This window comes from Lottia gigantea (genome assembly GCF_000327385.1).
Source record: "Lottia gigantea unplaced genomic scaffold LOTGIsca_40, whole genome shotgun sequence".
NCBI lineage: Eukaryota > Metazoa > Mollusca > Gastropoda > Lottiidae > Lottia > Lottia gigantea.
The window spans coordinates 29,594-43,526 of NW_008709380.1; the positions used below are offsets into that span (position 1 = coordinate 29,594).

A 13,933-nucleotide genomic window follows, 5' to 3' on the forward strand; every position below is an offset into this window, starting at 1 on the left:
TGGGATGTTTAATTTTCTTATGGAAGGCAAATAGGAACTGCAGAGTGTATATATTAGACATGTTTATTCAAATCGTGTTAGGGTGACAGGAGCAGATGTAAGAAAGTTGGATGGTAAAGTCCATTTCACTTCATTTACGATAAGCAAATGCTGTAATTTGTGTTTAAGCGGACTGCGACTTCGTAGCACATTTTCAAGAAGTTCAATGGTCGCATGCGAATCATCATCGCTTGATCGTTCTACAAGTTCCAAAATATGCAATGGTGAGACAATGTGCTTGCATGAAGCTGTTGGTGTTTCTTCTACTTGACAATTATTAAAACCCTACTTTGAACCAATCATCGTGATAACAGCCATGCACCTGTCTTCAAGGCGACACTTGATCTTCATTAGGAAAAATGACTGAAGCATCGACGGAAAAATTGCATAACGTACCGTACATCATTGGCGTCCATTTTAAGATCGACTTTCGCCAACAGTGATGTTTGCATTCATTTGTAAAGTTTAGTGAGCTACCCTTGAGCATTTTCTAGCGCAGTGGTTCCCAACCTATTTCAGCCTTCAAACCCCTGGAGCAATGGACCTTTCACACCCCAAAAATTTGTTGTGCAGCATGTGATGTGCTCTCTCAACTCAAAATAAATTATTCTCCTACACCAGTTTGCCACACCCCAGGGGGTGAAAATACCCCAAGGTTGGGAACCAGGGCCCTAGAGGATGGAATTGGTTTGCAATATAAATACCAATGTTATTATTAATGATGATAATTATATTGAAGGGTAGACACCAGACTAAAACAGCAATTGTAGACAACAGCATACAGAAAAAATATATTTATTTGGTAATAAAAAATAACAAAAAAGAAGAATAGTATTAATATCACGGAATGGTATTCTAATATCCTGCTGGAACTATAACATCTGCAAAAGCGCAATCTGTTTCAATGGCTAAATTGTAATTGTTGCCTTTTCCTCCTTTGGCGGCACTGGTAACGATACGGAACCATCCTTGCTCACCCTGAAAAAATATCAGATTTTTCAAATTATCATTTGTATTTATGGCTGACAAGTTAAAACCGTGTATGTGACACACGGGATTTGAGACACCAACATCTGCCTCTTCTATAACTGTCTTTCATTATGCAACTCGGTGAATTAAAACTTCGTTTACTGCAGCAGCTTCGGAATCTTGGCCAAAAGAAAGGGTTCATAGCCACTATCTCAATAGAATAAACTGTTACATGTCTTTTCAGCAATTCACCTTTCTGATATACGGACAGTTCCTGAGCAGTCGCAATAGGAGAGTTAAAAAAAAGAAATATGTTAATCAACCTACCCATGGAAAGCCCCATGAATTTCTGACAATCCAGTACTCTCCAGCAACAGGATCAACTCCCCAGCCTGCTACTGATATGATATGATTGACCTGAAGAAATATAAACAAATCATGAATGTGTTATATAAGAGACCAATGGTATTAGGAAATTTTGAGTGACCAAAATGCATCAAATACTAAGTATAGTAACGCATTTTATTCCCAGTGTTTCCTCTAACACTGCCGATTCTGGTTGGTTGGTGTTAAAACAAGACTTTTATCAATGGCACAACTACTGTTGCTCTGTTATAGATCCAACAATATACTTACACCAGGAGACGCACTGTATTCTGAATATACGCCACCTCGATATTTCTCTAAACCTGCAGTCGCCATTATACCACAACTAAAATATGGATAAGCAAAATTGAAAAAATATTCATAGTGGCTAAAGTACGTGTATTTAGTTAAAATGATATCTTGCTCGTGTACGCACAAACACATTGCGTCACACAAATCTTCTCAAGTTGTGGCAACTCCCATGTACATCTAAAGATCTGACAAATAGGTTTCATGATCTCCTTTAGTGGCATTTGCTACATATTACCTTTACAACCATCTACCACATTTTGAATGTTTCTGTACAGTTACATCATTTCAAATGAAGTGGTTTTATGCAATTTGTCTCACAACAATGGGGTTTTTGGTTACATTGTCAACCTACCTAATGGGACCATTGTGATAAATTTCGGCCATCATATCAGCACGGCCACTTACTGGACCATGATCTGCTACCTTCCATACAGTGTAGTTCTGGAGTTGTCCACATTCACCGAATGTTGTACATGTTCCGCATTGGTTGAAGGGATCACAACCTAAAATTAAACCAACTTTACTGAGACAACCTCCAAAAAGGAATCAATTTAGCATTAGTACCTATTCAAAATAGAAATGACTGAATGAGGGACTGGGCGATATACTGGGATATTCACTTGAACCAATATCATCCTTCATTGAATTGGTGTGAACTAAAATTACTGAGCTGAGATCGAATTCCACTTCCCATCGAAAATTTCTTCAAACCTGGGGTATTTTTTGAAAACCGAGAATTCCCAGAGGTCTGCGCCTTATCTAGCCTTCAACTCGATACAATAGCGCCGATTTGGATATGGCCCAGTAGTTCTCGCCATTTGATATCAAAATTTATTCATTTCTGTGCCAAATACCGCACTTCTTTGATCTATAGAAAAAAACTATATCAATGAATTGAAAAGCTTTTGTGTTGTGACAACAGTGCTAAAGAAGAGATTAAGATATATAATTGTGTCATGTACATGATTGTGCATAATCATGTTGAGAGTGATAAGCGAACAATCAACTTACTTTGATCCTTGGCCTGGTAGTTGTTACATGTTTCATCTGGAATTCCTTTATCATGAGCATAGACATAGACACCTTTATCATCTCCCCCGTGACAAGTTCCAGCATTGCCACAATCTAATACATTCTGTACTGATAAATAGGCAGAAGGCCAAGCTGCCTTTCTTTTGATATTGATTCGATCAGCCATGGCGCTTGTAGAACCGTGAGCCCAGCATGATCCACAATCTGTAAAAGAACAAAATGTGTAGCATATTCAGTCAGTGTTTATACCTTTTATTACTTGATAAAATATTAGTTACATTGATACAATGAAAATTCCAGGCAGTTGTTTACAAGGGCAATAACTCTAAAACGATTTATAGCAATTTGTGGCAGTTGAAATCATCATCGATATGTATAAAGTATAATATGCAGATGAACAGTCTAGACCATTAAACAATATCAAGTGTAAACTGAATTATAAATTGGTTTTTGTTATTCATTGTTCTGAAACGGACCACAGGGTAACAATTCAATAGTTCTTTGTAAAATATACTTCAATAAAAATTTTACAACTTACATTGTGGTATATGTTGGTTTCTAGTTGTGCTGGCATAGTTTACACCACTAACATTTCTCCAGTCGAAACCTTTTGGCAACAAAACATTCTTTAATTGCTGGGGACGAGGGTAAGTTCTGAAAAAAAATATCAGAACTCAAATAAAAACACCTAAAAGGGATTGCATGCAAATATGCATTGAATAAAGACGTTTCTGAAGATGCTGTAAAATTACAGTACCATAAATATGTAATACCTGTTGCAGATGCAGCAAACCGAATTTCGTTTTTCTTTCGAATCGTAAGTACTTGGTTTATTTATGCGCTTGATGTGATTTTCACTTTGTTTTTATTGATTTATAATAAGATTAAAAGCAGTGATGCCAAAAGGTAAATGGTATGCAATTACGGTAACCTATTCCATTAAGGTATATGGTATGCAAATAAGGTACATGTATATGGTATGCAAATAAGGTACATGTATATGGTATGCAAATAAGCATAGAATGTTTTATATTTATATTTCTAGTCAGAAAATGCATGTCATTGATTTTCGAGGATAGAAATCATTAACAATGCGTGATTCACAGACACGTGAATATGAGCTTCCTCGTTTATATAAGTAATAATTATAACATTTTAATCATATTCATTTCCTAAATTGAAGTATTTATTTGTATCAAATTACTTGTAGCTATAAAATGAAATTATGTTGTTGGCTATACAATATTTGCATTATGTGAAAGCAATATGTAGTTTCGATTGGCTTTGTTTATGAGCGGACAAAATCGTACCTAACCCCGTCACAAAGAATAAGGAAGATTTTAATGTGTGATCATTAATATGATTCAAAGCACATTTTTAACTATAAAATAACACGACTTGTTAGGCAAGGAAGAATTTACCTTCCCTTGAAGTAATAATACAGGGACCACAATCTAATAATGAATGGTTATAGAATGAAAATCCAAGCAAGTATCTTGTTTTATCTCGAAATAAGCTTAAATGGTATATATATGAAAAGAAATACACGTATATAAGTTCATGATTAGTCTTCCATAAATATTGTTAATTATCCTTCATTATATACGTACTTAATATACTTCTATTTCACACTACTTTGTGTCTGGAGCACTAATTCAACAGATTCCCTAATTATTAGGTCTTATTAATATATTTCAATATCACTCTACATTGATGTATTGAGCACTTTTATAGCAGTGAAAATATTTTGTGATGGAAATTTTCCTACTTGTATAAGCTCTCAATATACACCTTAATATAATAGAAGTTGGAGCCTACCTGACCGGTTTATAATCTTTACTCGGTTTGTAGCACGCTGACTTCGAGCCCTGAAGAGACTTGAATTTCAAATTGTGAGCTTCATTTACAACAATAACTGCTATGAGCAGAACTAAAATCGAACCCTTTCCTTCCATTGTGATAGCTGTTTGTGAAGAACAATAATAGATCTAATCCCGTAAATTAGTTCATCATGTGACTTATTTCAATCACATGACATGATTCACTCGATTTGACCTACTTAGTTTTCTCTGCGCACCATTAATTTTTTCAATTCAAAGGGACATAACTCATGTTTAGTTTACAAGTTACCTCCCATTTATAACTGTTAGAAAGATAAATTTCATTTACCAAACAGATTAGTGGACAAATCCTACCAGTATAAGAAATATTTTGCAAAGGCTTATGATGTTGTATTCCAGACATAAAATTTATGTTGTGTTTTTTAAAGGTTTCGAGTTAATAAAACAACAGCACTTACCTATTTGGATGAAACAAATTTTTGGAAATGGAGACAAAACCTAACTTTCAATCACAGGATTTAAGTAGGTAAGCAAAGAAAAAGAATTAATTAAACAGTAAATCCAATCATAGCCTATGTGTATTGTTCGAAGGATAACCATCTGCATTTTCGACCAAAAAGATATCAAATTTGTTTCTGAAAACCTTTGTAGCTTGCGGTACATTGAGATAAATCCGCTCTTCATTTCTAGAGAGCAGCATTTGCAGTACTGCAAGGTATAAATCCTGAAAGAAACGATAAGATAAATTACTACTGAGACAAAGAAAAGAAATTTATTTCTTTAATTTAAACATAATTAGCATCATTTCTTTCACATATAAATGTATCTATTTTTATAATAAGCCAGTAATGACAACACATCTTTTTTTTTCTTATAGTGCATACATATTCAGTAGGACGGTGAATAGGATCAATGTAAATAGAAGCATTATGTGTACAATAAAAAACATACAGAAGCTAAAAACATATTTTTTGAAGAAAGTCATGTGTTCGATCGCACGCGGAATGAAAACGGTGTAAATTGAACTATTAGCCGTCCCTAAAAGACATACAAAGGCTTCAAAACATCTTTTGAATTCCTAGAAATGGATTTTTTAATAGTGATAGAATGTTTAGAAATAGTAATTGTTTGCTAAAATGAAATAATTAAAACAATTCTCTGGGTTATTACTAAGTGATTCGTTTTTCTGTAAATAGATTTATAAATTCATTAACATTTAGAAAGTTCCTATCAATATTTATCAGAGATCTTGGAGACTTGCGTCATACAAGTAGATAGAATGATTTGGGATTAGCTGATGATATTCACATCTACAAATCATGTTATGGTACAAGTACAACAGTATCTCATTATCTTTCATAATATAGCCGAGACTTGTGCATTTTGCTAATCATGTTCTTTATCAGTCATGCTCTTTAGCAGCCATGTTCTTTGTTAATCTTTTTACCATTGATGCTCTTTATCAGTCATGTTCTTCACCAATAATTTTCCGGGCATGCTCTATATCATTCATGTTCTTTATTAGTCATAGTCATGCTTTTGAGCAGTCATGTTTTTAGTCAGTCATGCATTTTACCAATCATGCCATTTATCAGTTATGTTTTTATCAGTCATGTTCTTTACCAATCATGTTCATTAACAGTCATGTTCCTTATCAGTCATGTTCCTTAACAATCATTCTTTTCATAACATGTTTTTTATAAGTCCTGCTCTTTAGAAAGCATGTTCTTTTACGGACATTTTTTTCTTAATTCCTAATTATGATTTTTACCAGTCATGTTCTTCTTCAGTCATGTCCTTTATCACTCATGATCTTCGTCATGCTTTTTATGAGTCATGCAATTTACCAGTGATACTCTCTTTCAGTCATTCTCTTTGTTGTGCTTTTTATCAGTAATGTTTTTCTTATGTCATGAATGTGTATCTATTGCACTTTAAACTTCTAATCATACGTGACGGTTTTTCTTTCCTTGTGACATGAGTTTGGCGTGATCGGATGTTTTGTGTGAGAAAAATTGCATTTCATCGTACATAACTAATTTTGTAGAGGCTTATGTAATTCAATTACTTTCCGAGATTTCAGATATATTGTTTATATGTTTAATATACATGACACCGACAACGATGTCCAATCCAATATACATTTTGAAAATTTTCGGAAAAAGGCTTCTTCCAACCATATCTCAGAATAGCTAATGTTTCATAACTGTTCTGATGCAAGTGATTCTACTTGAAAAAGTACCAATTTCTATGTCTAAAGAATTTATTCAGGGAACATGTTGGTTCTCATGTACCTTGAGTCAGATAGAAGGGAACCAAATTTTGTTCACCAGAGTTTGGTCCCCAAAATAACAAGTTTGAGAGATATTCAATCTTATTACGGAAGAAAATTTAGGAGAATTATTCCGGAGAGGATTAAATTGCTTCGATTATAAACCACTATTCTGTCAGGGTCATTGGGCTGTCAAAGGAAACTCATTTATCATTGGGATATAAAATCAATATATAGACCGTTATATCTAAATAATTACTAACCTAAATTTTAAACAAACAGGTGGTTTTCTCAGTTTAATATTACCTTTTGTAATCTGCAACCAAAACTGTTCATTTAAGGCCTATATTGAATAAAATACCTGAAAACTTTCTGATGCATTTATAATATTTAATAATGCAAAAATATCGTAAATGTATAAATGTTTGAATGAAATGATAAACCAAGGCTCTTGTTTGTTTCAAGAGGTTCTTGTTCACGCTCCGTCGTCATTTGGAGTAAAAAAAAAATTGTAGGTCGATGCCAATGTCAAGGCTAAATTCCCCCATTGCTCATTGCATTGCTTTGTCCTGAGCTTGAAACGGAAAAAGAAAAAATTAATTTCTTTTTAATCTCAATCTATATTATCCATAAATTTATTTCCAGTTATATTAAATAAAACAGTTCAATATTTGTTATTGCGTCTCTAGTGTAAATAGAAGCTACGTTCCATTTCACATGAACATCGGAAGCATCATTAAACCAACTTCCTAATAAAAATTATTAAAGACTGAGAAAGGAAGTCAAAACAGTAAGGAGGCTATTATACTTCTTCCCTGTCCAAATATACTAATTATTGTTAATGATGTAACCTTCAGGCTCATAGATTACTTAAGGCTTAAAATATCTTTAAAAACATTTAATTGGTTTTAGCTCTATGGATTCTATTAGAGCGTTGCCAAAACCCGTGGAGTATATTTTGCAATGAAAAGTTACAATTATTAGCAAAGTGTACTGAATTCATTTATAAATCCAGTCAATTAGAGGTATATTATGTGTTCTGTGAACACAGATATCATTTTCATGGGTCATAGTATGCAACAAAATTCAATCTGGAAAGGAAGATCTATATTTGTTAATTGAGAAACGATCCCTGATGTAGCAGCTTGAATATTGCATTGTGAACGGGAATTACAATTTATATTAAAAGTTCTGGCAATTGAAAAATTAAATTCTTACTAAAAATGTATTTGACGTAAGATTCGGATGTTATTGAATTGACTTGCTCCGTCAGCTCTTCACAAAAAGTGATTTAAGTTTGATCTGTTAGGAACTTTGTAATAGGATTGATTTTAAAACGAAAATAACACATAACCATTTGAAGTATTAGTATGTATCAAAGTTCTGAAAATAGAAGCTCTAATCCATTCCGATCCTTTTACAAATACCACCTACAGTCGGCTCTTCTGTTGACGTCGCTGAAAAAGGTCAAATATTTATTTTCAATTTTAAACAATTACAATAAGTGAGGTAGTAAATAGAACAATCAGACTGGGGATTTCAGGATTTCAAAAGGATGAACGCGAATCTCTACAGATATAATTAGCTACAATAATGTACCTTCATTGCTATTCTATTGTTAGACAATCAAGAGAGATTACCAGGGTCAAACTAACAGGAAGTATAGTGCAACTTTTTCTCGTACTTACGTTGGAGTTGACATCAATATATCAGCATAACTATTATTAGCTACAATAATATTTTCACTGTCAAAATAGTGCTCAATACATCAATTGTAGAGCGATATAGAAATAGTACTAACTATTATTATTGATGTAGAATATTTCATGCTGACAAAGCTATTCTCAGGTTTTTAATGTGGATAGAATCGAGCTCCATCTCATGAAAGGCGACAAGCATATCTCTACAGAACAGAAGTATCGAGTTCCAAAACAGAGGATGGCGATTATTTTTGATCCTTCACGTCAGCTAAGCAATCTACAATGTTAGCTCAACCGATTTCAGACTCACGTAAGAGCTAAAGTGGAACATCATCGAATATCCTCCAAATTCGGTAGCTTCACATCATTGTAAGAAATTTAGTAATTGAAAATTTAAGTAGACCCTATTGCCTACTAAGGTTTAATGTTGTGTGGTTAAAGGAATTGGAGTAAAGTTCTTTTGAATTAAACCCTACACGAGTGATATCTACAGAACATTAGCTCGGTGCACATGTTGTTACAGGATAAAACCCAAATTTAGATAAACTTGAAACATAAAATATTGCTTCTCAAGGCAGTAATTTGCTTTGATTTTTTTTTTCATTTCTTAGTAGGTAAATAACAATTCTCAGTCATTTGGCTATAAAATAGCCTATATATCTATATTATTCATAGCAGTCGTAACAAGTTTTACTATGTCTCCTGCAGATGAGGTGTTGTAACCTTACAAATAACTAGGAATATCTTAACAGTAATCTAAGATACAAGATGAATAATGTATGTACAGTTAAATGTCAAAGATTATAGTTCTCTCTGATCATATTATATACAGTTTATAGATGGGACTAGAGCCAGAATTACTAAGGTCATCTGGCATTATATCTATATTATTTATGTATATTATTCGTTATCAATACCAGTAAATATGTAAATTAGTTTGTAGAATGCCTATATTATGAAATAGATCGTTATGCCATTGACATATATTTTATGCAGAGAATTTAATTTGATGTTTTGATTCATCAATCTCACGATGGCATGCTATCTGGTATACAAGTCTAGGGGACTGGGTGGTCGTGACTTGTCTTGAGGGCTGGGTGGTCGTGACAAGTCAGTGTGGTCATGAAAAGTCTTGAGAGCTGGGTGGTCGTGACAAGTCAGTTTGGTCATGAAAAGTCTTGACAGCTGGGTGGTCGTGACAAGTCAGTTTGGTCATGAAAAGTCTTGAGAGCTGGGTGGTCGTGACAAGTCAGTGTGGTCATGAAAAGTCTTGAGAGCTGGGTGGTCGTGACAAGTCAGTGTGGTCATGAAAAGTCTTGAGAGCTGGGTGGTCGTGACAAGTCAGTGTGGTCATGAAAAGTCTTGAGAGCTGGGTGGTCGTGACAAGTCAGTGTGGTCATGAAAAGTCTTGAGAGCTGGGTGGTCGTGACAAGTCAGGGTGGTCATGAAAAGTCTTGAGAGCTGGGTGGTCGTGACAAGTCAGGGTGGTCATGAAAAGTCTTGAGAGCTGGGTGGTCGTGACAAGTCAGGGTGGTCATGAAAAGTCTTGAGAGCTGGGTGGTCGTGACAAGTCAGTGTGGTCGTGACTTGACTTGAGAACTGGGTGGTCGTGACAAGTCATTGTGGTCATGAAAAGTCTTGAGAGCCGGGTGGTCGTGACAAGTCAGGGTGGTCATGAAAAGTCTTGAGAGCTGGGTGGTCGTGACAAGTTTGTATATACTTGACATATTTTTTATGCAGAGAATTTAATTTGATGTTTTGATTCATCAATTTCACGATGGCATACTGTCTGGTATACAAGTTTCGGGGGACTGGGTGGTCGTGCCTTGTCTTGAGGGCTGGGTGGTCGTGACTTGTCTTGAGGGCTCGGTGGTCGTGACAAGTCAGTGTGGTCATGACTTGTCTTGAGGGCTCGGTGGTCGTAACAAGTCATTGCGGTCATGGCTTGTCTTGAGGGCTCGGTTGTCGTGACAAGTCAGTGTGGTCATGACTTGTCTTGAGGTCCCCGTTGTCGTGACAAGTAAGTGTTGTCATGACTTGTCTTGAGGGCTTGGTTGTCGTGACAAGTTAGTGTGTTCATGACAAGTCTTGAGGGCTTGGTGATTGTGGCTTTCTGGTCATGGCATACCTTGAGGACTGGGTGGTCATGTCAAATCTGGAGGACCGGGTGGCCATGACGAAGCTCACAGCAAGCCTACAAAGTTTTTTTTATACTCATTCTTATAACATTTGTAGAATTTACTCTTGGTTATGTATGACTTGGTTAAGCCATTTTCTTAGTTCCCAAACTACTCCCTTATGAGCAACAATAAAATGTACAATGTATCACGCGGTTAAACAAATGCATTTGATCTTTATATAATACCATGAAGGAATACATGTATATTAATTCTGTGACATTTATTCAGTCATATAATTTTGTATGTACCAAGGGATATCTAGCACAACCAAATGAGGCGCTGTGGAATATCAGATTTTAGAAAATAAAATGTGTTTCATGGCATATTATGCTACGTAATGACAAACGTTTCTGGCCTCTTCATATCATGTTATGGTTTACCCCTTTGACCGACAGGGTTAGTGATGGCTAATACTTGAATTTGAATGAATGTGTCATTGTCAATCTGTTAGAGTCCATGACTTATAACATAAAATGCCTTCACACATACAATATAAAGTAGTGAAAATTGAGTTAATTTTTTATCAAAACATTAGACAAAATCTTTCAAAACATCATATTTGAAATCAACAGGAAACTCAAGACTTAACAGAATGTTTGAGAAGACTCCTACATGTTATTCCTACATCATTGTCCCAAATCAGTTACGATATATTCATTGGTCTCTTCAATGTATACCTGTTGTGATTTTCTAGTCCTCTGATTTGTGAACAGTAAAATCAATAGAACTGTATCGAGAATGGCTGAGCTCAATACTTTATACATGTATATATACGCGATTGCTATAGGAGTCTCTATAGCAGTATTAAGTTGGATACTTTAATCGTAGCTTGCCTCCTATATTTAATTTATACTGCGAAAGTTTGGAAAGTTATCCTTGCACCTTTCTAAGGTAAGTCTTTAGTTATGTGAAATTTATGTTCTAAATTAATCGGTGTAAATTTTGATTTCTTGATGGATTACAATTCGTGATGCTTATTTCTCGACTTCATGTAAATTTTGTTAAAGTTTTTGCGATCTTTATATAAAGTTATTGTACTTCCGAAACATTTTCTATTGAATTTCAGGGATTTTAGCTTTCTTTTCGAGATCAACATGTGCTCTTTATATACAGATATCATTCCAGTTTCAATTTCATGTAGGTGTACTTATAACTATTTTGTCACCTTTGGTGTTCTCTATTGAAAGATGAATGCGAAAGTCTTCGTTATTATAGAATCTATTTTTTGTTAACCATGGTATTTGAATCAATCATCTTGAAACAAAACAAAAATATCGACTTATTGCATGTATTCATATAAATTCCTCATTGACAAATCATCAGCAATCGAAAACCGCAGTGACTCGGTGAGGTAGATACTAGAATCGGGTGTCCGGTTTGATCAGAGCTGTCATGCAGGATGATGTGTATCTCGAAGTGACTGGCATGAACATGAGTATGGTGTCATTTTTTTTCCTGTTTCATTTCCCCAATAATGATATTTTGTTTACATTTAGTTTCCTGATTCTCAGCAATAAATAGAGTTTAACGTCCTATTTTTCTGCACAATCTGGGCTAATTCTCAAAGAGGTTCTTTGAATAAAAAATAAAAACTTTTTCCAGAACCCTTTCATGTGCATTAGCCAGGCATAACATTGGGATCTTAAAATACACATCGTAAAAAAAAATTAAATACACAGCGTAAATTTTAATGATAAGAACACGTTAAATTTAATGATTAATTTAATTAGATTGTTAACAATTCTGAAAATAACCTTTTTAGATTGCTGATGACTGCAGGATGTTTACGTTTTGTTTGACATAATAATGATCTTAAGAAATTATATAGACCTAGCCAGTAACTATTGATATTTTTTCACAAGACGTCATTACCATAATCGAATTTACAGTCACATTAGCACACATAAAAGGTTGAAAATGTTTAAAATAAACATTTCAGATCTAATTTACAATTGTATAGCCTATATTATCTGCCTCCGACGCTTAATGGCTTATTTAAAATAAAATGTGATTGATAAATGCACCAGGGAACTACAAAATGTGAAATTATAATACATAATTGATAATGAAGGGAGCAATGGCAAGAATCTTGTTAAGTTTTGAAATATTCAAGCAGGAAAGAACATCTTTTCTACTATAAATACAGCTTCTCCTACTATGGTTGGTTGCACGTCTAGCTAGAGCAACAGAACAGTAGGAAGTAAAACTCTATTCATTTCATTTCTTTTCTAGCTAGAGCCTTCTAGATCTAGGTGGTGAAGCTAAATCAAACTTATTTAGTGATATTTACTTCAGTTTATTTGAAATGATCTAAATACTAATCAAACTAACACTAAACGTTATCGGTTTTTTTTTTCAAAACAGAGACAAGATTCTGAATGCGGATTCTCACTGAAATAAATTAATTCAAATTCAAACAGCTGGGAAACATCTAATGTCTCTCTAAAAAAAGGTCAAGTCTGATTCGAACACAAAACTTAATAATTAATCATGCTGTAAGACATTTACTAATGTTTTTCCATCCAGGAATCTCAGATGGGGAATTGAATTTCTGGGATTATTTAAGATGTAATGCCCAAAAGGAAGCCTAATCGATGTGTTATCAGAAGAACCTGATAGGAAAGTAAATGCTGAAACGGTTTTATCTTCAACCAATTAGAATTAAATGAATGGAGTAATGGATTTATGGAGTTTTTCCCAATCTCTCGTATCACAAAAGTTGTGAAAGACACGTACAGAACGCAACATTCATTGAATCACTCTTAAAATGGATTCCCTTACGAAAACTGCTCTCTGTCAACTATTAAAGTGGTATTGAGGATTTTACTTTGCATTTGTTGACACTTAATTTCCCTTAACTGCCTGCACTTTTTGCAATGAAAAAGCTCTAATTAGTGCATAATTATGTTGCTATGACCCAGCAAAAAGGCATAATATAATCCGTTATCCATGTAAAATATGGATTCTCTTTGGTATCTACTTTTCTCGTTTGATCTTTTTGCAAAGCAGCCAAAGAGTAAATGTGTTTGCATCATTCACGATAATGATCTTGCTAAGACTCGGAAGCTAAACTCTTGTCATAACTAGGAAGTTAGACAGACCTCTGACTTTGACCGATCGTACCAGATCTGGTACTTGTTAAAATTTAAGTGCGGCAATCTGTTCAGTATATCGGCACCATAACTAATCATTTCAGACAAGAAATGTTAAGGAATGGGTTTG

At 34.4% G+C, this 13,933-nt stretch overlaps 1 protein-coding gene across 1 annotated transcript; it reads right to left on the reverse strand.

Annotated features, from left to right (window-relative positions):
* Positions 1 to 894: 894 nt before the first annotated feature.
* LOTGIDRAFT_122453 (hypothetical protein) lies at positions 895 to 3,374 on the reverse strand (the record flags this gene model as incomplete). The annotated part of the gene is made up of 6 exons (XM_009059970.1): positions 895 to 1,017; positions 1,336 to 1,425; positions 1,645 to 1,720; positions 2,039 to 2,189; positions 2,698 to 2,922; positions 3,257 to 3,374. Coding segments are annotated over 6 exons (783 nt in total), but the record flags the coding sequence as incomplete, so codon positions are not given.
* Between the last annotated feature and the right edge of the window lie 10,559 nt (positions 3,375 to 13,933).